Source organism: Manis pentadactyla, chromosome X (genome assembly GCF_030020395.1).
Source record: "Manis pentadactyla isolate mManPen7 chromosome X, mManPen7.hap1, whole genome shotgun sequence".
NCBI lineage: Eukaryota > Metazoa > Chordata > Mammalia > Pholidota > Manidae > Manis > Manis pentadactyla.
The window spans coordinates 14,367,554-14,392,260 of record NC_080038.1 but is presented as its reverse complement, the minus strand read 5'-3'; the positions used below and the strand labels follow the sequence as shown (position 1 = coordinate 14,392,260).

The 24,707-nt window shown below is 40.6% G+C and overlaps 1 protein-coding gene across 1 annotated transcript in view; it reads left to right on the top strand.

Moving 5' to 3' along the window:
- MAP3K15 (mitogen-activated protein kinase kinase kinase 15) overlaps nucleotides 1–24,707 on the top strand; it is a 118,975-nt gene that overhangs the window by 48,450 nt on the left and 45,818 nt on the right. The window contains 6 exon segments of the mRNA XM_036912775.2: nucleotides 807–913; nucleotides 13,650–13,814; nucleotides 17,870–17,982; nucleotides 18,217–18,376; nucleotides 22,080–22,230; nucleotides 23,646–23,753. Of these exon segments, the coding sequence (XP_036768670.2) occupies nucleotides 807–913; nucleotides 13,650–13,814; nucleotides 17,870–17,982; nucleotides 18,217–18,376; nucleotides 22,080–22,230; nucleotides 23,646–23,753 (804 nt within the window).

Sequence of the window (24,707 nt, the reverse complement as noted above, 5' to 3'; positions counted from 1 at the left end):
TGCTAACTGTGGCTGGCTGTCAGTGAGTTGGCCAGTAACAATGATTCTCAGCCTGGCTGAAAGGGTAGCAGATGGCACTACTCAGAGGGAACACAGCTGGGACAAACATGGTAACAATTTTTCCCTGGATAATTATGCAGTTTAGAGCAGTGGTTCTCAACCGGGAAGCACATGGCAGTGTCCAGAAATTTTTGGTTGTCTCTCGGAGCAGGGGGAGGTGCTGCTGGCATCCTGTAGGTTGAGGCCATGGACGCTGTTTAACATCCCATAATACACAGCACAGCTCCCATAGCAAAGAATGATCCCTCCCCAAAATGTCAATAGTGCCAAGGTTAAGAAACCCTGGCTTAGATGATTTCAGTTGTTAATGGCAAAATAGCAAGGACTAGGATGTTTGCTCCCTTTACATGGTAAGTGACTTTAAGATTTCTTGTATATTTATATCCAGCTCATTTTAACCCGCAGCTTTGCTGGTGGTGGTAACTCTACAGCACTCAGAACACGGTAGCTTTTTCCTGGCTGCTGGGCTCATTGGCTTTCCTTTGTTGCCTTTGAATTTAACCTCCTTCCCTTGATCCTTTTGTGGCCTCTGATAGCAGAGATTCCTTCTCTGTCTTCTCTCTCACCCATCTTGGATTCTTAAATCTTATTTCTGTCCTGTTAAGGGCTGTAAGTAACTTCACCAAATACTGTATGTAGGGAAAGGCTTGTATTTAAATGCTGAGGCTATCTCCCGTTTATGACTGTTCAGAAAAATCTGTGAAAAGGTGTGTTCTCTTTCTCACCTCGGGACCTCTTGCCAACAGGACTATGATGCAGTGGTGAAGCTGGTAGAAACACTGGAAATACTGCCTACGTATGATTTGGCTGCCCAGCATAACATTAAATTGCACTATGCATTTGCACTGAATAGGTAAGAATAATAATGTACATATAGAGTTTCAAAACATGCCATCTGTTAGATTCTGCTTCCTTTCATGCAGCCCTCACTAAGTCTCAGCCAGATCAGGTGCTAAATGTCAAGGATCTGAAAATGGGCAAGGCATGTTCTTGGTCTTCCAGGACTTTGTCTTTGAAACATGTATTCTAGCTGTGAGGTCAGACATATAACTAAACCCCTATAGCTCAAAGTGATAAATGTCTTAATGAAGATTTATTCAAAGTGCTGTGGAAGCATAGCAGAGGGAGGAAGTCACTCTGCTTGTGGGTTTAGAGGAAGCTTCTCTGGGGTCTTTGGGGCTGGGTTTTGAAGACTTAGTAAGAATTACCTCACAGGCAGGAGAGAGTATACAATGGGAGGCGGTGAAAAGGCTATCCCACTTGGCCAAAAGAGGAGTGTGAGCATAGAGTTCCTCGTGTGCAGTGTGCCTGAAGAGAAGTGCCTTCAGAGAACATCCACTGTGACCAGAACTTGAGATGCAGGAGAGGCAATGCAGGCAGTGAGGCTGAGTGTGGAGGGAGGGCCTGTGTCTTGAAAGAAAGGACCTTGTATACATGAATAAGGAGTTGATAGAATCTTGGAGACTGGGGAAGACTGGTTTAAGCAACAGGATTAATGTTGTATGACTGGGAAAGAGGGTGCTGTCTTTATGTACTAGTATAATCTGAACTTTGGAAATCAAATTACTGGGCTAGGGAGGGTATGTGAGAATTGGAAATTCCTGCCTGGAGACCATAAGCCTCAAAAGCTTATGTGCCAGGGGTCTTGCTAAGATGCTATAACAGAGGGATCCCAAATGCAGTGACTGAAAGAAGGTTGAAATTTCTCTTCCATGTTGCAGGCTAGTGGCATGGCCCTGCTCCAGGAGTTGTTCAGGGACCTAGCTTCTGACCATTTCGGAGCTCTTTCATTCCTGAGTGTAGGTCACTGCTATTCTGTGTTCCAGCCCACGGGAAGTGGGAAAGAGTGGAGGCTTAGAAAAATCAATTTCCTTTAAAGCAAGTAGAATTGCACATGCCACTTCTACTCACATTCCATTGGTGAGAATATAGTCACACGACCCCAACTAGCTGTAAAGGAAGCTGGGAAATGTAGTCTCTAGCTGGGCAGCCCTGTGCCCGTCTGACCTCAGCTACTATGGATGTGGAGGATAACTAGGAGTTTGCCACATTCAACCTCACAAAATTCCAGATGCCTAAATGTTTTTGTCCTACAATCTGCCTTCCTTCCCTGAAATAATATAGAAAGAGGAGCAGCATTAAGTGACTATGGTGAGAACCATGCCCTGATATACTTCCTGGTAGACCTGTCCTCTGCTGGGGCCAGGAGTTGGTCACATTAAATCAGATAACAAAAAAAACTCTGGGAGGGTATTCAAACTTGGCTTGAGAACCAAACAGTTCTGGCACCTCCTCATCAAACTTCCATGGCCAATGGCTTCCGAAGGGAATGAGTGAAATGAGGGTTAGGGCTGACCTGAGTCAGAGGACTCTTGTGTCTGGTTTCTCAGAGGCTTTGCTTTGCTTCATTGGCTGGATTAGGCTAGAGATTGTGGAGCAGCCACAGGTCTTGTAACACATAGGCTGTCACATCTATCTTTTTTATGTTCAAGTAAAATGTACAGTGACAGAAAATTCAGTATATAATTTGATGAGTTTTGATAAATGTATATACATGTGCAAACAACACCTCTATCAAAATCTAAAGTATTTCTATACCCCCAAAAAGTTCCTTTGTGCCCCTTTGCAGGCAATCCCCACCCCTCTGTAGGCAACCACTGTTGCAACCTCTGTTCAAGTCCTGTCCTCAAACTTCACTTAAGTGGAATCAAGTAGTATATACTCTCCAGTGTCTGGCTTCATTCACTCAGCATCGTGTTTATGAGATTCATCCTTGCTGTTGGATGTATCAGTAGTTCATTCATTCTCTTTGCTATGGAGTATTCCACTGTATGGCTATGCCACAATTGATTTATCCATTTTACTGCTGATAGACCTTTAGGTTGTTTCCAGTTAGGGGATACTAAGAATAGTGCTGCTATGAGCATTCTTGTGCATGAATTTTGTGTACATATGGACACATTTCTGTTGGATATATAGTGTATGCGTATGTCCTGCTGTAGTATGCACTGGCCAACAGTGACAGGCAGGATTTTGATTCTTTTTGAGGGGAGGTATCATGGTCTTTCTGAAGATGTGCCTGCTCTCTCCCCAGGGGTCTTCCAACTCAGCATCCCAAGCAGGGAGTGTTTGGGAGAGTATCTTTGTTAAGCCTGGAAAAAAAAAGTCCTGTAACTCTGTTCTCCCAGAGTGGTGGATTCCACTTTTATTGACACTTAATTATGCTTGATTGATCCTTGATTTATAAGACTTACCTGAGTTATTACTGGGGAAGTTCCTGGAAGAATGCCTGGGGCCCTCTAAGTGCTATAAAAAATTGTTTGTTAAATAAAAACTGAGAGAGCCATGTAAGTCACTCACCACCCTGTCTTTCCCTAGATGGAGCAGAGGTAACTGTTGTCAAACAGAATGAAACAAGCAGATTACCATCCACTCAAAGTATTAAGAGTAAAACAAGTTTTTTGTTTTTTCTTTTGTTTTATTAAGGTATCATTGATATACACTCTTATGAAGGTTTCACATGAAAAACAATGTGGTCACTACATTCACCCATACTACCAAGTCCCCCACCATTCCCCACTGCAGTCACCATCCATCAGTGTAGCAAGATGCCACAGAGTCACCACTTGTCCTCCCTGTGCTACACTGTCTTCTGCATGATACTCCCCACAACATGTGTAATAATTATAATGCCCCTCAATCCCCTTCTCCCTCCCTCCCCACCAGCCCTCCCACATGCCTCAACTTTGGTAACCGCTAGTCCCTTCTTGGAGTCTGCTGCTGGTTTGTTCTTTCTGTTTTGCTTCGTTGTTATACTCCACAAATGAGAGAAATCATTTGGCACTTGTTGTTCTCCACCTGACTTATTTCACTGAGCATAATATCCTCCAGCTCTACCCATGTTGTTGCAAATGGTAGGATTTGTTTTCTTCTTATGGCTGAATAATATTCCATTGTGTATATGTACCACATCTTCTTTATCCAGTCATCTACTGATGGACACTTAGGTTGCTTCCATATCTTGGCTATTGTAAACAGTGCTGTGATAAACAGGTGTGCATATGTCATTTTGAATCTGAGATCTTGCTTTCTTTGGGTAAATTCCTAGGAGTGGAATTCCCGGATCAAATGGTATTTCTATTTTTAGTTTTTTGAGGAAACTCCATAGTGCTTTCCATAACAGTTGAACTAGTTTACATTACCACCAGCGGTGTAGGAGAGTTCCCCTTTCTCTGCATCCCTGTCAGCATTTGTTGTTCCTAGTCTTTCCTATGTTGGCCATCGTAACTGGTGTGAGGTGATATCTCATTGTCGTTTTAATTTGCATTTCTCTGATGATAAGCAATGTGGAGCATCTTTTCATGTGCCTGTTGGCCATCTGAATTTCTTCTTTGGAGAACTGTCTGTTCATATCCTCAGCCCATTTTTTAATAGGGTTATTTGATTTTGGTTGTTGAGGTGTATGAGTTCTTTATATAATTTGAATGTTAACCCCTTGCTGGATATCTCATTTACAAATATATTCTTTCATACTGTAGGGTGCCTTTTTGTTCTGCTGATGGTGTCCTTTGCTGTACAGAAGCTTTTTACCTTGATGTAGTCCCATTAGTTCATTTTTGCTTTTGTTTCCCTTGCCCAAGGAGATGTGTTCAGGAAAAAGTGGCTCATGTTTATATTCAAGGTATTTTTGCCTATGTTGTCTTCTAAGAGTTTTATGGTTTTGTGACTTAAATTCAGGTCTTTGATCCATTTCGAGTTTACTTTTGTGTATGGGGTTAGACAATAATCCAGTTTCATTCTCTTGCATGTAGCTGTCCAGTTTTGCCAACACCAGCTGTTGAAGAGGCTATTTGCCCACTGTCTGTCCATGGCTCCTTTATTGTATATTAACTGACCATATATGCTTGGGTTTATATCTGGGCTCTCTAGTCTGTTCCATTGGTCTATGGGTCTGTTCTTGTACCACTACCAAATTGTCTTGATTACTGTGGCTTTGTAGTAGAGCTTGAAGTTGGGGAGTGTAATCCCCCCAGCTTTATTCTTCCTTCTTAGGATTGCTTTGGCTATTTGAGGTCTTTTGTGGTTCCATATGAATTTTAGAAATATTAGCTCTAGTTCATTGAAGAATGCTGTTAGTCTTTTGATAGGGATTACATTGAATCTGTAGATTGCTTTAGGCAGGATGGCCATTTTTACAATATTAGTTCTCCCTATCCATGAGCACAGGATGTGTTTCCATTTATTGGTATCTTCTTTAACTTCTGTCATGAGTATCTTGTAGATTTCAGGGTATAATAGGTCTTTCATGTCCTTCGTTAGGTTTATTCCTAGGTATTTTATTCTTTATGATGTAATTGTGAATGGAGTTGTTTTGCTGATTTCTCTTTCTGCTAGTTCATCATTAGTGTATGGGAATGCAACAGATTTCTGTGTATTAATTTTGTATCCTGCAACTTTGCTGAATTCAGATATTAGATCTAGTAGTTTTGGAGTGGATTCTTTAGGGTTTTTTATGTACAATATCATGTCATCTGAAAACAGGGACAGTTTAACTTCTTCTTTACAATCTGGATGCCTTTTCTTTCTTTGTGTTGTGTGATTGCCATGGCGAGGACCTCCAGAACTATGTTAAATGAAAGTGGGGAGAGTGGGCATCCTTGCCTTGTTCCCGATCTTAAAGAAAAAGCTTTCAGCTTCTCACTGTTAAGTATGATGTTGGCTGTGGGTTTGTCATATATGGCCTTTATTATGTTGAGGTACTTGCCCTGTATACCCATTTTGTTGAGAGTTTTTTTTTTTAGATAATTATTTTTTATTGAAGGGTAGTTGACGCACAGCATTACATTACATTAGTTTCAAGTGTACAACACAGTGATAAAACATTTATATCCATAATTCTAGGTTCCAGCTATCACCCTACCAAGCTGTTACAATATCTTGACTATATTCCTTATGCTATACATTACATCCCGGTTACTTATTTATTTTACCATTGGAAGTCTGTCCTTTTTTTTTTTTTTTTGTGAGGGCATCTCTCATATTTATTGATCAAATGGTTGTTAACGACAATAAAATTTTGTATAGGGGAGTCAATGCTCAATGCACAATCATGAATCCACCCCAAGCCTAATTTTCGTCAGTCTCCAATCTTCTGAGGCATAACAAACAAGTTCTTACATGGAGAACAAATTCTTACATAATGAATAAGTTACATAGTGAACAGTACAAGGGCAGTCATCACAGAAACTTTCGGTTTTGCTCATGCATTATGAACTATAAACAGTCAGTTCAAATATGAATACTCATTTGGTTTTTATACTTGATTTATATGTGGATACCACATTTCTCTCTTTATTATTATTATTTTTAATAAAATGCTGAAGTGGTAGGTAGATACAAGATAAAGGTAGAAAACATAGTTTAGTGTTGTAAGAGAGCAAATGTAGATGATCAGGTGTGTGCCTGTAGACTATGTGTTAATCCAAGCTAGACAAGGGCAATAAAACATCCACGTATGCAGAAGATTTCTCTCAGAACGGGGGGGTGAGGTTCTAAGCCTCACCTCTGTTGATCCCCAATTTCTCACCTGATGACCCCCCTGCGACTGTGCCTGTCTTAGGTTGTTCCTCCCTTGAGGAATCTTACCCGTCTCTGGCTAACCAGTCATCTTCCGGGGCCATACAGGGAAATGTAAAGTTGGTAAGTGAGAGAGAAGCCTTATTGTTTGAAATGGTGAGCTTTTTACTTCTTTGCATATTTATGCCCTGTAGCTTCTATGCCCAGCATTTGTCTTGAGGTATCTTTACCACTTGGAAGAATTATGATACTCGGTAAATTTGATATGAGGCATGAATTCTATTTAAGGGTTATAATTAGGAAGGAAGAAGAAAAGCTATAGAAGTAGCAGGCAGAAGAAAACATGGGAAGATTGATTATTTCTTTGACATATCTTCTTGTAGAGTAACTTCAGCATGTATAGGTTTTAAGCTACTACTTAAATTGCGCACACACATTAACATAATAGGAGTATAGTTACATAACCAAAGCATACCTGTAATTACCAGCCATCTCCAGTGAAACCAAGAAAACCAGTTAGGCACCTTAGGCATTTGTGAAAACTTATCTATGATATGGTGGATATTGTCCAACTGAACTTGAACAGTCTGAGAGAAATCAGACAAATTAAAACAACCCATTCCTGGGGAATGTTCACTTCCCTTATGTTCTTTTAACAGTAAATAGTCTGTAGTTGTAAGATTTTGGAGCACTACAATTTGCACTTCTCCTAATTCTTGGTTGAGTTCCAACAGTATAGATCCAGTCAAATTTGTTGTTTTACTGTATGCACAGGCCAGCTTAGATATCTCCTTCATTCCCATGGCAAGTCCAGGAGCTGGTGGGATGAGTGCATCTACAGCTGTAGCAGTGCGTGGATCTTTGTTGGGGTTTTTTGATGATCATCTACTGGCATGAGTCTTCCAGAGAGTGCTGATGTTGGAAGTTCTCTTTCATATCGTATCTTAGTTCATTTTCGGGGTAGCCCAATTAGGCTTTGATCTTCTGTATAAACGCAAACAGACCCTTTGCCTACACTTTTATATGCTCTTTATACCCTTGTGTAGAACTCATTGGAGGTTACCACACAGGAACTGCCCTTTTTTTTTTTTTTTTGGTATCACTAATCTACACTTACATGACGAATATTATGTTTACTAGGCTCTCCCCTATACCAGGTCTCCCCTATAAACCCCTTTACAGTCACTGTCCATCAGCATAGCAAAATGTTGTAGAATCACTACTTGCCTTCTCTGTGTTGTACAGCCCTCCCTTTTCTCCTACCCCCCATGCATGCTAATCTTAATACCCCTCTACTTCTCCCCCCACTTATTGTTGAGAGTTTTTATCATGAATGGGTGTTGAATTTTGTCAAAATGTTTTTTCAGCATCTATGGACGTGATCATGTGGTTTTGTCCTTCTTTTTGTTGATGTGGTGGATGATGTTGATGGATTTTTGAATGTTGTACCATCCTTGCATCCCTGGGATGAATCCCACTTGGTCATGGTGTATGATCCTCTTGATGCATTTTTGAATTCAGTTTGCTAATTTTTTACTGAGTATTTTTGCATCTATGTTCATCAGGGATATTGGTCTGTAATTTTCTTTTTTTGTGGTGTCTTTGCCTGATTTTTGTATTAGAGTGATCCTGGCCTTATAGGATGAGTTTGGAAGTATTCCCTCTTCTACTCTTTGGAAAACTTTAAGGAGGATGGGTATTAGGTCTTCACTAAATGTTTGATAAAATTCAGTGGTGAAGCCATCTGGTCCAGCCATTTTGTTCTTAGGTAGTTTTTTGATTACCAATTCAATTTTTTTGCTGATAATTGGTCTGTTCAGACTTTCTGTTTCTTCCTGGGTCAGACTTGGAAGGTTTGTTTTTCTAGAAAGCTGTCCATTTCTTCTAGGTTATCCAGTTTGTTTGTATATAATTTTTCATAGTATTCTCTAATAATTCTTTGTATTTTGGTGGTATCCATAGTTATTTTTCCTTTCTCATTTCTGATTCTGTTTATGTATGTAGACTCTCTTTTTTTCTTGATAAGTCTGTCTAGGGGGTTATCTGATTTGTTTATTTTCTCAAAGAACCAGTTCCCAGTTTCATTGATTCTGTTTTATTCTTCTTGATTTATTTATTTCTGCTCTAATCTTTATTATGCCCCTCCTTCTTTTGACTTTGGGCCTCATTTGTTCTTTTACTAGTTTTATTAATTGTGAGTTTAGCCTGTTCATATGGGATTGTTGTTCTTTCATAAGGTAGGCCTGTATTGCAATATACTTCCATCTTAGCACAGCCTTTGCTGCATCCCACCAATTTTGTGGTGTTCAGTTATTGTTGTCATTTGTCTCCATATATTACTTGATCTCTGTTTTTGTTTGATCATTGATCCATTGATTATTTAGGACGAAGTTGTTAAGCCTCCATGTGTTTGTGTGCTTTTTCATTTTCTTTGTCCAATTTATTTCTAGTTTCATACCTTTGTGTTCTGAAAAGCTGGTTGGTACAATTTCAGTCTTTTTGAATTTACTGTGGCTCTTTTGGTGGTCTAGTATATGATGTATTCTTGAAAATGTTCCGTGAGCACTTAAGAAGAATGTGTATCCTGCTGCTACTGGGTGGAATGGTCTTTAGATGTCTCTTAGGTCCATCTGTTCTAATGTGTTGTTCAATACCTTTGTCTCCTTATTTTCTGTCTGGTTGATCTGTCCTTTGGAGTGAGTAGAGTGTTGAAGTCTCCTAAAATGAATGCATTGCATTCTGTCTCCCCCTTTAATTCTGTTAGTATTTGTTTCACATATGTCGTTGTTCCTGTGTTGTGTGCATAGATATTTATATGGTTATATCCTCTCATTGGACTGACCCCTTTATCATTATGTAATGTCCTTCTTTGTCTCTTGTTACTTTTTGTTTTGAGGTCTATTTTGTCTGATAAAAGTACTGCAACTCCTGCTTTTTTCTCCCTATTACTTGCATGAGATATCTTTCTCCATCCCTTCACTTTTAGTCTGTGTATGTCTTTGGGTTTGAGGTGAGTCTCTTGTAGGCAGCATATAGATGGGTCTTGTTTTTTTATCCATTCACTGACTCTGTGTCTTTTTATTGGTGCATTTAGACCATTTACATTTAGGGTGATTATCGATAGGTATGTACTTATTGCCATTGTAGGCGTTATAGATTCGTGGTTACTGAAGGTTCAAGGGTAACTTTCTTACTATCTAAGAGTCTAACTTAACTCACTTAGTATGCTATTACAAACACAATCTAAATGTTCTTTTTTTCTCCTCCTTTTTCTTCCTCTCCCATTCTTTACAAATTAGGTATCATACTCTGTACTCTTTATCTATCCCTTGACTGACTTTGGGAGTAGTTGATTTTATTTTGTATTTGCTTAGTAATTAATTGTTCTACTTTCTTTACTGTGGTTTTTTTACCTCTGGTGACAGCTGTTTACCTTAGGAACACTTCCATCTATAGCAGTCCCTCCAAAAATACACTGTAGAGATGGTTTGTGGGAGGTAAATTCTCTCAGCTTTTGCTTATCTGGAAATTGTTTAATCCCTCCTTCAAATTTAAACAATAATCTTACTGGGTAGAGTATTCTTGGTTCTAGGCCCTTCTGCTTCATTGCATTAAATATATCATGCCACTCCCTTCTGGCCTGTAAGGTTTCTGCTGAGAAGTCTCATGATAGTCTCATGGGTTTTCTTTTTTCTCTCTCTGGCTGCTTTTAATAGTCTGTCCTTATCCTTGATCTCTGCCATGTTAGTTATTATGTGTCTTGGTGTTGTCCTCCTTGGGTTCCTTGTTTTGGGATATTTGTGCACCTCCATGGCCTGAGAGTTTATCTCCTTCTCCAGATTGGGGAAGTTTTCAGCGATTACTTCCTCAAAGACACTTTCTATCCCTTTTTCTCTCTCTCTTTCTTCCAGTACCCCTATAATATGAATATTGTTCCATTTGTATTGGTCACACAGTTCTCTCAATATTCTTTCATTCCTAGATATCCTTTTATCTCTCTGTGCTTCATCTTCTTTGTATTCCTCTTCTCTTAATTTCTATTTCATTTATCGTTTCCTCCTTCATATCTAGTCTGTTTAATATCCCTCAATTGTATTCCGTAATGATTGGATCTCCATCCTGAATTCATTGCTGAGTTCTTGAATATTTTTTTGTACCTCCATGAACATGTTTATGATTTTCATTTTGAATCTTTCTGGAAGATTGATAAGTTCAGTTTCACTTTACTCTTTTTCTGGTGTTTGTTGGATTTTGGTTAGAACCAGGTTCCTTTGACTTTTCATTTTTGTATATGCTGCTCTCTAGTGCCCAGAAACTCTAGTCTCTGGAGCTGCTCAGCCCCTGGGGTGATGTCGGGGGTCACAGGGGAGTGGTGCTGGTGCCTGGGGGGAGGAAAGAGCTGTTTCCTGCTTCCCGGCTGCTATGCCTGTCTCCACTGCCAGTACCAGTGGGCTGAACAGACAGATGTATTCCTCTATGCTTCATGTTTGTTGCTGCCTTAGGCAGAGCTTCCCTCTGGCTGGCCTGATGCCAGGGCAGAAGCTGCTGGTTTGCAATCCAGGTGCGGGCTGTCCGGGAGGAAGGTGCAGCAGGCTGTGTATCATGGTGGGAGCCTTGGAGCCGCATAACCAGCCATGGGGATGGAGTACCTGAAGCTCCTGAAAGTTCCCAACCTGCTGGGCAGAGTGTGCCTGGACAATTTTGTCTACCTGTCCTTTCTCCTGAGCAGTAAGGTCTGGGCAATCCTTACCCATTTAGCAGCTCTCTTGCTGTTAAGAAGTCTCTCAGACTGCCCGTCTTTCTTTTGTCCCAGAGTAGCCGGATATGGAAACCTGTTTTCCACAAGCAGCTGGCATCTCAGTCTTGCCAGGTATTCTGCCTGTCTCATCTTTCCATTCCCACTAATCACCAGAGCACCATGCAATTTAATTTTGTTCATGCTCCCAGAGCAGATCTCCAGGGCTAGGTATTCAGCAGTCCCAGGCTTCCACTCCCTCCCCACTTGGTTTCTCTTCCTCCTGCCAGTGAGCTGGGGTGGGGGAAGGGATTGGGACCTGCCCGATTTTGGCTCTGGTACATTACCTTGTTCTATGAGGCCTATTCTTTTTTCCAGGTGTATGCAGTGTGGTGCAGCCTTCTTTCCTGTTGCTCTTTCCAGATTAGTTGTATTAATTATATTTTCATATTATGTGTGGTTTTGGGAGGAGGCCTCTGTCTCACCTCTCACGCTGCCATCTGTAATCCTCTCTGGCTCCTTAGTCTTTGGTGTTGATCTTTAGTAGCGTTTTTGCTTCTTTGTATGTCAAGATGTTCTGGACTCATCCATTCCTGCAAGGAGTCCTGATTTGAGAGATGGTATTTACAGACCCCAGTCAGGGCTTGGAGGGTCTCATTGCTACTGAATTGCTCATTGTTTTGGGCCTTTTTGCTAAGCAGAGCTAGGGAAACCCCTTCATGAATTCATACTGGTGTTCACATTCAAATTTAGGACTATAGGATTTTTACTGAACTTCTTTGATTTTATATTTGTATCTCTTATGCTGAAAAATCTGGTTTCAAATATTATTAATATCACTATTTGTAGTGTTCTATACTATAAATATATAATAATTTCAAAATACCAGTACTAGTATTATCACTAACACTATGATTCCTTGCATTTAATTTTTTTTTCCTTAGGTTATATCCTCTTAGGAAAATTCAGTTAAATTTGTATGTTTTAAAATCTTGTGAATTAGTTTCTTTCTTTTGTGGGTATTCATGCCATCAAACAGCAGCATAGGTTCTTTTGTTTGTTCCAGCCACAAATTCAGATGGTATATTCATTGGTGGATGGTGTTTTGGGGGAACACTTTTTAATAAAATGTATTTCATTTTATTTTCTTATTATATAAAAACTTACATAGGTTCTGAGTCAGATTCCCAAAAGTGTAACCTCTGTCCCTTCATTGTGTTTTCTTCTTCCACCTAATGGTAGCCACTTTTATTATCGTATGATTTATTCTTCCATTTTGGAGAAATAAAAGCAGATACACATACTTATTCACATTCTCCCTTTTCTTAAATGAAAAGGTAGCATTCTGTGCATAGTATTCAACCCCTTGCTCTCTTGTCTTGATGATATATTCTGGAGATCTCTCCACAGCGGTATCACATAGAAATTGTTCCATTTCTTTCTTTTTTTTTTCCATTTCTTTTTATAAGTGTTTAATATTTTATAGTATAATCTGAGTTTATAAATATAATCTAAATATGAATATCATGAGCCATAGTTGATTGAATCAGTCCCCACTGCTGATGGACATTTGCTTCCAGGCTTTCACAGGAACACTTTTAATATTTCACAGCCACAAACTCAGGTTATTTTGTGGCAAAAATTATGTTAACAACTCTCTAAGGAATCCTTTTCCTGTGTGTAAAGTGAAAATTTTATCATATGATAAAATCTAATAATAGAACTGTGATTTATGAATATAGAAATAATTTCCTACATTTCCTGTTCTGGTGGATATAACATAAGATAGGAAAACAGGAATTACTAGAGTCCTTCCCTGTTTGAGAATAGCAAGATTTCATGTCATTTCTAAATTGAGTTTGGCTTTGTGAATTTGGGAGCCCTGCCACTTTTATAAAAGAACCTTTTGTCAAACTGTGTCATCTTTGTGATTCAGGCTTAGCTTCTGAAATCCTTGCTCCCTATTCAGGTATAGGAGGTCAGCATATAATTTTTTTCTGGTAATTCCAAGTACATTGCTCCATGTGTGCTTTCATCCATAGTTCAGGTCTAATTTAAAGAGAAGGGATCACATAGGGACAGTAGTATGAGATTTACTGGTTTGGATCTTAAGCAATTGTCACATTTGAATATGAAAAATATAACTTAGCTGTTTTTCCTTGCTGAAGCACAGTGTCCTTACACCCACCCTTCACAGATGAATATATATATATATATATGTATATATACTTCCGTGTCTCATTCAGATGTTTGTGATCTTATCATATGAATCTTTCAGGAGAAAAAATGCAGGCGACCGTGAGAAAGCTCTGCAGGTCTTGCTCCAGGTTACGCAGAGCTGTGACCACCCCGACATGTTCTGCCTGTGTGGGAAGATCTACATGGACATCTTCTTGGAGTCGGACTACAAAGATAACAACAGTCGAGATAGTGCCATTGAGTGGTAAACCCTTGGCCCTAGTCAATAGCATGTATGTTGCTGCAAAGAACAGAATTGCAGAGGCTAAAGATCCAGGGCTTTCCCTATGTATATGTGTCTATTGGCAGAGGGGGAAAAATGCCATAAATTTGTTTTGGGAATTTCCAGATTCCTTTTTCCAAAAGGAAACCATTAGCAACAGGGTTTTCTGCTGGTGACCTTATTCCCACAAGTTCACTCGTTTATAGGGGCAGGGAGGAAGCTCGGCATATTCCTTCCCAACTACTCTTTCCAGAACCTTGTTCCACCACTTCCAGGGCATTATCTTCCCAATCATTCATTTATTCAACAAATGTTTATTGAGGGTTTACTGTGTGCCAGAAACTTTTCTAGACTGTGGGGATAAAGACACAGTAGTCACAAATACCTGCCCTCATGGACCTTGCATTGAGGGTAAGGGAAGTCAGACAACCAAATGTGAAAACTATACAGGATGGCAGCTGACGGTGAGGGCTGTGGGGAAAAGTTAAGTAGGCAGGAGAAAGGGGGAGTTGTCTGCAATTTTAGAGAGGGTAGTCAGTGATGGTGAATAAAGTTGTGAAGGGGAAGAGGGACTAGCCTCGCAGGTAACTGTGGAGAGAGTATTCCAGGAGGCAGGAACAGCAAGGGTGAAGACCCTGAGGAGTAAGCATGCTGGGCACACTCAAGGATAATGGGGTATGAGAGTACATGGGAGAGTGGCGGGACCTGGGAGAGAAAAAGACCTTTTACTCCCAGCGAGGTGATCTACCCCTGGGCAGAGCAGTGACAAGGTCTGACATGCATTTTAGCCAGAGTACTCTCTCTGTTATGCAAAGAATAATACATTTTATGGGGTGTATCAGCTATCAGGTGCTGCATAACAAAGGACTTTGAGATTTAGTGGCTTCAAACAACGAATTTTAGTTTCTGTGGATTGGCCAGGCAGCTCCCCTGCTGGTCCTACTCCTAAAGGGCTGGGCTTGCTCCTGAAGCTGCAGTCAGCTGGAGGGTCAGCAGGGCTGAGAGGGCCAAGTTGGCTTCATGCACATTTGGTAGCTGGTGCTGCCGGTGGTGGTGAGCCTCCATTCTCTGCTTTGTGTTTCTGATCCAGGTAGAGCAGCTTTATTACATGGTGGGCAACATTCTAAGAGAGTGAAAGTAGAAGCCGCAAAGCCAGTTGAGGCTTGGGCTCAGGCATGCAAGGCCAGTTCTGCCACATGCTCTTGGTCAAAGCAAACCACACGGCCAAACCAAGGGCAAGTGGTGGGGGAAACAGACACCACCCGCATGTGGGAGAGTGGCCAAGGCACATACATAGTGGGATGGGAGGAATTTGTGGCTGTTAAATAATCTACCATGGAGCAGAAGGAGGGAACAGTTAGGAGACTACAGCAATGCTGCAGGGAAGATCTGAGGTGGCTTGAACCAGGGTGGTATTAATGAAAATGTTGAGATGTCAGAGCCTGGATGTATTTTGAAGGTGGAGCCAGCAGCCTACCTCATCCATGTCCATCACAAGAGCTCTTGGCATTCTGTTCCTCTCTCATTTAACTCTAACTGCTTCCTCTTCCCCACCCTCTCTTTCCTTTCATACATGTTGTAGACTTTGTCCTCCACCCTCTTCTCTCCATCCACACTCTTCCCACACCTTGGAACTCTTAGCTGATCTGCAGCCCAACCTCTGCCCTAAGCTTTGGCCCCACATCACTCACTCCCTCTTTGCCTACCTGTCGTATGTCAAAATGGTGCTTGTATTAAGGCTCAACATGTCTGAGGCTGAAGTCATTTGTTTCTCTCTACAAGGAATGGCCTCGAAGGCCTTACTTCCTTACTACCATTCTTTAGACTCCTAGGAATACACTTTGGCTCAGTGTTTGATAACTTTCACTTACTTAATCTCCCCAGTCAGTTCCCAATTCCAGCCCTTCTTGAGTCCTCCTGCACTCCCTGCCAATCCTTTCCCATCACTACCACCCCTTATCAGTGCTTTTTTTTTTTTTTAACTTTCTTGCCAGGTTGTTTTAACAGTATCCCAAGTAAGCTGTCTGCTTGATGTCTCCAAAGTCTATCCTGCATGGATTGACAGTTTACTCCTCCTAAAGCTCAAAGCCCCATTATGGCTCTCCACTCCCAATTAAATAAAAATTCCAACTCTTAGATCACCATTCTATGTGCTCCTCATACTTTCTCCAACATACTCTACCCTGTTGTCCACTACCTGATCGATGTCCAACTGAACTGAAGTTCCTTAGGAGCTCCCCAGACTCCCATCTCTGCTCCTGCCCTTTGCTATGCTGGGGGTCCCTTTCCAGATCACTGCCATTATAATTCTCTCTATCTTCATGCTGTATCTGAAGCCTCTAGGGGTGGCCCCACATGTCTTCTGTGAGTCCCCCTGGACTTGGATTTCTGTGGTTTTAGGATACTTACCACACTCACACTTGTATTTTTACTAATTGTGTGCTGATCTTATCACCTCCATCATAGTGTAGGCTGTTGGAGTGTAGGGACCTTGCTTTATTCCTGTACTCCCCTGATGCAGTGTGTGGTAGAGAGGAGTCAGTTCGTGTTGAAAGGAAGGGAAATTAACATTTGGTACAGCTAAAATAAGAAGCTGTGTTCCCACTATGGTGGCCAAGAATTCAACCCCTGGGTCAGGAAATTACTGCCTGTGGCTCCTTCAAGGTCCCAGGAACCTTTCTCCATCCACTTCAGAAGGTAGTGGCAATGGGCACAGGAGCAATGGGGCATGTTGGCTCCAGTGCGGCCTCGGGGATGGTCTAACCCAGGCCCTCAGATGCAGATGTGGGCGTGTGGCTTGGGGAGGCAGGGGGTGGTGCTGGGTCATGGGGCCAGCCTGAGGTGAACCTGGGACAGCAGTCCTGACTCCAGGCTCCTTGGGTCCACACCCAGGCTGGGCCTGTTTGACTTATGGGTAAGAGGCGTAGAGAAGTCACCCTCTCTGCGCTCTTCCCAGGTAACTTTTCATAGTTAAAGAAAATGAAAAAAATCAAATAAGGTAGGATATGGAATTTAAAATCCCCAAAACGTCTGGTGGAGGAAAGGTTCCAGTTTCATTGGAATTTTGTTGGCTGGGATCAGAAGGACTTTCTTGATGTCCTCTGGTCCATCTGAGGGTACTTGGATCATGCTCCAAAGTTCCTAAAACCAGATTAACCGACTTAAATAATAGTTCTCCCTCCCACAGTTAATATTTTGTTGGTGTTTAATTCTCCTGTTGTGACATGAGTGATAAAGTTTTACTCCTGGTTCAAAGTCCTTGGTATGAGCTGTCCCACTTAAAGATGTTTTCATGTCATTACTTCACTGATCGATTTCTTTTTTCCCAATTATGATAGTCATGCTTGTTCATGGAAGGGCAAAACTTTTTATGTGTAGAAAGAAGAATAAGAGAATTGAAAATAGGACTGTAACCCCTTTGGTATGAAAATGGTATTCTCGGGTTGGGATCTTATTCTTCATCCTAATGTAGTAGATCCTTGCCCCTTCTCTTACTTTATGCCACTGCTCTTAGAGCTCTTTGGGATCTAGGATTCTGGCAATAACTGTTTCGTATGTGACAAAATGATTCCATTTTGTGATAGAAGGAAACAAACAGCCTGCAGAGAAATAAATAGCCTATAATTGATATGGTTTCTATGTAATAAAAACTGCTCAATGTACAAATGGTGTCTAACTTTAAAAATGAGATTTGGACATCAAACTATGGTCTGCTTTGGGGGGATGGGTTATGACAGGTTTTAAGTTTTTTTCTGTACACTTCAAAATAGTTTCCTTATTTTATACAATGATCATCCTTTCCTAAAAAGGAATATATGCCTGATGAAGAAAAAATTTAAAACGCCCTGGTGTAGTTTACTGTGTCACTCTGATGACATTTTTAGAGAGCTATCTGAGTGCTAGGGGGCTCTGGAAAACAATACATTAGAGTAGTAAAAATGTTCATGAGAAGGTTGGCTTGTGACATTATTTATAGTATTTTTCCTTCTACTATAATGAGATGATATGATAAGAACTTGGTGGTTCTGTAATTACAGGTATCGCAAAGGATTTGAGTTCCAGTCATCTCTCTATTCAGGAATTAGCCTGGCAGTTTTGCTGATAGTTGCTGGACAACAATTTGAAACATCCATGGAATTAAGGAAAATAGGTAAGGCTATTTATTATCACAGGTGTGGATATGCTTTGTTTAATACAAGTTAGGCATTAAAAACATGTTCAAATAACTAGCATTATATTTCAAAAGGAACAGTTCCTCTCTGACAGCATACCTGAAGCAGTAGCCAGAATGCCCACTTTGTCCTCTGTCTAAAGGCTTACATATTTAATAGGACAGAAACTAGAAAAATTTTTCATAACTTTATCTACAATTCAAATTCTTAAGGTATCCAGCTGAACAGTTTGTTGGGAAGAAAAGGGAGCTTGGTGAAAATGAACAATTACAGGGATGTGGGTCAGTTCTTCACTGTCAGCATGTTGGTCAACGATGTTGGGAAGGCTATCCAGGCAGCAGAAAGGTTGTTCAAACTGAAACCTCCAGTCTGGTGAGTCATGTTTGTACATTGTCATCACCCATCTTAATACCTGATCTTGTTTGGAAATGTTCCCCGAGGGATAATATAAATGCAAGAAATAATAACAATTGCTATGTTTCTCCTGACTTCTTCATTAAAGCAAAGTTAGGGCAGAAAAAACAGCTCTGAGGGCTCACTTGGTTTTATGGGAAGGAAAGACAGACAGACATACGCACACACAGAGTATGTCCCTAAATGCTATATCTCCAAGACCAGACTCTCAATCCTATTAATTTCTTTAGGTTGTCTAGTTCCTTAAGAACAAAATATTCTTTGGTACTAGCATGTATTGTGCATTTGTAAGAATGCAGATAGTAAAGCTAAAATCCACCAAGATATTAATGTTATTTGCAAATGAAAACTGAAACTCGAAGACCAATGACAGATAGGGTCAAGAAAATGGTAGCACAGCATTGGCCCTAGATTAGCCCATTATACAGCCTAAAAAATGTGCACGAATACTTGGAGACATGGGAAGTGTTCATGGTTTATTGTGGACTAAGAAAAGCTAGTTGCGGGGTATCTTTTTCTGTATCAGTGGTTCTTTAACTTGGGCATGTATCAGGATCACTTCTGTTGATTAAATCACAGATTGCTGGGCCCACCCTTAGGATTTCTGGGTCAAAAGGTATAGGGTGGAGCCTGAGAAAGTGCATTTACAAATTACAAGCTGATGATGCTGGTCCAGAGACCACACTTTGAGAACCACTGTTCTGTACAGACTCACCGTAATTAAAAATATGTGTTTGGTATGTGATTTCAGAGAAAGGTCTGGGAGGGTTGGGCAATAGCTGACTTGCCAATAGACATTAAGCTCCATTAAAATTGTGGTTATATTATTGATTGCTACAGTCTTATAGTAGATGCTCAGTAGATAATTGTGTAATAAATAAATGCTGAATGATGGATTTTCTCCAAAATATTGACAGTGGTAATCTCAGGGAGGTAGCCTTATAAAAAGTTTTTAATCTGTTTTTTTACTTACCCCTATTTTCTGATTTGTCTAAAATATATTTGGATTACTTGCATAATTAAAAAATGTTTACCTTTAGCAATCCATGTTCATCTCTGGTACCTCTTATTTCCCAGCTCAGCCAATCTGGACTTCCAGGGGTAGGAATCTCTTCAGTCATATCTTGTTTGACTCCATTTCTCCCCAGTCTGAAGGACTTATATCGTATCAACCTCTTGAAAGTTTTCTGAGGCAGTGAGTCTCCAGCCCTCAGAGAGTGGCTTCTATTTTCTGAACCTTAATTTTAAGGTACATCACTGTATCTGAGCCAGATGACAGTTGACTCTATGGAGAGGAGACCCAAGACTTGAATACATTCCCATTACATGAACCTCTGGACTGGCTTATAGTGCTAGTACCTATTGTTGTGGGTCCAAGACAACCCTGAGGTTCATGATTCACCAGAAGAACTCAGGAAGTATGTTAAACTCATGGTTATGGTCTATTATAGTAAAAGTATATAGATTAAAAACAGCAAAGGAAAAAAGCACATAGGGCAGAGTCTAGGGGAAATAAGGTACAAACTTCCATTTGTCCTGTCCAAGTAGAATCATATGGACAGTTAATTCTCCCAGCAGTGATGTGTGAAAAAATGCACAAAGTATTGCCAACAAGGGAAGTTCACCAAGCCTTAGTATCCAGGGTTTTTACTGGGGGTCAGTCATGGGACACCCATGTAGCTGACCTTATATCACTAAGACCCCAGCCTCTCTGGAGATCCCACTGATATGGTATGGTCCAAGGCCCTTACTGTGAACCATATTGTTAGCATAAACCAGATGGCATGACCCAAGTCCCCAGGTAACCAAAACACTCTGTTTAGGTAGGATATCTCAAGGGTTTAGAGGTGATCTCCCAGAAGCCACTTAAGGGCCAAATCTTTCTCTTGAAGGTGTAGAATTTGGACAACCCAGTCCTACTGAGTTAATCCTTAAGTGCATGGTACTCAAGCAGGTCAGTCAGAGTCTGGCTGATCTATCGTCCCAGGATAGCTCCAGACTTTATCATCAAACAGCAAACAATACACTAATGCTTTCAGCTGAACCATCCCTGTTCACTACCAGAGAGGATGTGACCACCACTGCCTGGCAACTATGTTCAAAAAGTTCCGTTTGCCTGAAGACAGTAAAGGTGTGGTGAGATTGAAGACTGCCTCATAAATTGAAAGTCTGCCTGGTCAGATCTTTTTTTAAAAAAAAAAAAAGAGAAGACGATGAGTTTCATATTAGTGATGGCCAGGGGTCAAGGAAGGGACGAGGATGGGAGAGAAGCAGGTATGGCTATAGAAGGGAAACATGAGTGATCTTGTGGCAATGGAAATACTTTCTATCTTGCTATATCAGTGTCAATATTCTGGTTGTGATCTTGTTCTAGAATTTTTCAAGGTGTTACCACTGGGGTAAACCAGGCCAAGAGTATATGGGATCTCTCTGTATTGTTTCTTACAACTATATGTAAATCTACAATTACCTCAAAATAGCTTAATTAAAGAAGGAAAACACATTGAGTTTGAAATTTTGTCATTTTGCAATTTCTTTGAATTTCAAACCACTTGCTTTTGTTATTCAAGACAGTTACTGAATGCTTACCAATCTCTACACTTTGAACACTATGTACCAAAACTGAGGTTTAGCCCAATGTTGGTAAAAAGCCATGTTGTGTAATTTCTTTGAACAAACTTATTTTGCCCACTGTTTGGGTTTCTTTTAAATAAGTACGTGGCTGCCAAATGATTAAGAAGCACTCATTATATAATACAAATTGAAGTAAATAAAGCTTTGGGGAAACTTCTCTTAAAGGGAATAGAGTTGAATTCATTTTCTTTGGGAATCTTATTTGCTTTAAGCTTGGCCTCCCTTTTTTTAAAATTAAGGTATTATTGATATACAATCTAATAAAGGTTTCACATGAGCAACATTGTGGTTGCTACATTCACTGATATTATCAAGTCCCCCCCTTACCCCACTGCAGTCTCTGTCCATCAGTGTAGTAAGATCCCACTGAGTCACTACTTGTCTTTTCTGTGCTACACTGTCTTCCCCGTGACCCCCACACACACACCATGTGTACCAATCATAATACCCCTCAATCCCCTTCTCCCTCCCTCCCCATGCACCCTCCCCAACCCCTTCCCTTTAGTAACCACTAGTCCCTTCTTGGAGTCTGTGAGTCTGCTACTGTTTTTTTCCTTCAGTTTTGCTTTGTTGTTATACTCCGCAAATGAATGAAATCATTTGGTACTTGTCTTTCTCCTCCTGGCTTATTTCACTAAACATAATACTCTCTAACTCCATCCATGTTGTTGCAAATGGTAAGATTTGTTTTCTTTTTATGGCTGAATAATATTCCAATGTGTATATGTACCACATCTTCTTTATCCATTCATCTACTGATGGACACTTAGGTTGCTCCCATATCTTGGCTGTTGTAAACAGTGCTGTGATAAACATAGGGGTGCATTATGTCTTTTTGAATCAGGGATCTTGTTTTATTTGGGTAAATTCCTAGGGGTAGAATTACTGGGTCAAATGGTATTTCTATTTTTAGTTTTTTTGAGGAAACTCCATATTGCTTTCCATAATGGTTGAACTAATTCACATTCTCACCAACAGTGATAAGAAGGTTGGGAATCTAATTTATTGGTGCTTGTGATTTTTCTAGGTACCTGCAATCGTTAGTTCACAACTTGTTATTAATCCAGCTCTTCAAGAAACCCATTATCGATCATTCACCCAGGGAACAACGGCTTAACTTCTGGTTAGATATAATTTTTGAGGCAACAAATGAAGTCACTAATGGACTCAGGTTTCCAGTAAGATATGCTAAATTCATTTCTTTAAGATTAAAAAAACTGGTAGTAATTATGATATATGCTGAAAGGAAGAAAACCCTAGCATAATTGAAAATGTTAGGATATCCATTAATCTTATGTAGAATCAACCAGTGATCAACTCACTAGAAAAAGTTGGCTATTTCCTCTAAAATAATGATTCTCAAGTGGGAGTGATTCTGTCCCCAAGAGGACATTTGGCAATGTCTGGAGACATTTTTAGTTGTCACACCTGTGGGGAAGGTGTTGCTCCCTGCAGCTATTGGGTCCAGGGCCAGGGATGCCACTAAACATCCCACAGTCTGAGGACTGCCCTTCCCCCACCATAGAATTACCCAGGCCAAGATGTCAGGAGTACTCAGATGGGAGCAGGCCCCTGTTCTGAAGCAATGCAGTATGAATAGAGAAATTTTGGAATTAAACATTGTTTCCTGTTGAGCTTTGATTTGCCTCCAGTGCCATTAATGAGTTTTTAAAGTTTTCTTGGAAAGCAAAATTGACTTTTGGCTTTTCCTTGAGTTTTTGTTTCAATTTGATGACCATCTTATAAGGAGTCATAAGATACTAAGCATCCTGGAAACTGAACTTCAGATAATCATGTTTCCTATCTATGCTATGAGATTTTGTGAACATGCAGTGTTCAGGAATTTAATTAAACATCTAATAAAAGATTAAGTTGTTTGAAATTATTATGATAGTGATTTTGTTCCTGGGTGATAAATTAAAAAATCTTCTTTTAATTATGAAATATTTCAAACATATTGAAAGGTACAAAAAAAGAACAGAACAGATGCTCATGTGATCTCTACCCTGGGTTAGACTCCTAAACATGCTGCTTTATTTGCGTTGGAAATCCATCCTGCCTCTTTCTCCTGTTTCCTTACTCCCCTCCTCTCCATCTCTCCCTCTTCCTCTCCTCCTCTCCTCTCTACCCCAGTAAAACATTACTGATGGATAGCCACCTCACTTTTCATCCCCTTGCATGCTTTACAGACTTCTGTGGATCATCCAGTCTTCCTCATTTGTCTCAAAAGCTGTAGCCTCCTGCTTCCTTCTCTGTCACCTCCTAGGCAGGCCTCTCTTGGCCACCCTGTCTAAAGAAGTGCCCCCCTGCTACTCTCACCTTTATTCGGCCTCATTTTCCTCGGGGCTCTAGATGCCATCATATCGTGTGTCCCTGTGTGGTGGTTACTCCATCTGCCTTATCAGAGCACCAGCCTCCTGTAGGGGAGGGACTTCCGTCATGGGCTGCTGTATGCACGGGGCCTCGGGCAGTGTTGGCACTTAGCGGGTGCTCGATGGGTATTTGTGGAGGTCAGAGCTTCCCACTTCCTCACTGGGCAGGGTAGCCTACATAGTCTGTTCCTATGTATTACAGAAATCTGTTCTTCTCTTAGGTTCTGGTGATAGAAACAACCAAAATCTACCAGCCTTCGTATGTCGCTATAAACAACGAAGCTGAGGAGAGGATGGTCTCTCTATGGCACGCCTACCCTACAGAAATGGTAAGGATGCAGTATAGACAGCGCTCTTTCTTCTGTATTATATAATTAAAACTTCGATATTCAAGTAGGAGAGCCTGTGCTGTAGAAGTTGACCGAGCAGGCCCCTATACCTGACTCCTGAGTTATGGGAGTACGGGGAGGGGATAATCACAGGGGAAAGCAAGCAGGCTGGGTTTTCCATTATACGTCCATCCATATTGTATATGTGTGTATGTAAGTGTGCATTTATTCATATGTATGACTTGCTGAGAAAAGTTAAAACAGGAAGAAGTGGATAAGGAGTAAAGGGATTGTCCTTCCAAATCCCCCAAACATGGTCCTTGTTCCCATCCCCAGTGATCTGATGGTTAGCCATCTGTCCCTTTCTCTAAACTTGTGTATGTACAATATGTGTGTATACATAATACATTATATACATACATATATAGAGAGAAAAGAATTTTCATTAAAATGGGATCATATGGTATATTATTTGGCAGCTTACTCTTTCTAACTGATCCACTGGATTTTTTAAATGTATATTCCCTATATTCCTGTATCCCGGGGGTGCATTTTTGAGTATGTGTGAACCATCATTTATCACTTTCCTGCTGATGTACATTTAGATCTCAGTTTTGCACTCTAGCCAGTTGTAGATACACCGGAGCACATCGTGGTGGTGACCCCTGACCACGTTCGTGTAGATGTTTCAGGAGCAGAGCGTCCCAAAGATGGACCTGCTGGATTCAAGACTACACACGTTTAAACTTTGAGCTGTCAAATTTGTACCATTCCAACTTATACTCACACCAACAGTATAGGAGAGGAAACATCTTAACTGCCCATTAAAAAGATTACAGAAATGCTGGCTTGGGCCTGATGTTCAGTAGTAACAGCTGTATTTTCTCTGTGTCTACTTCATCAGCTTTTTTCCTTACTCGAATATTTTGTAGTAATAAAAGATATAGCACCTTT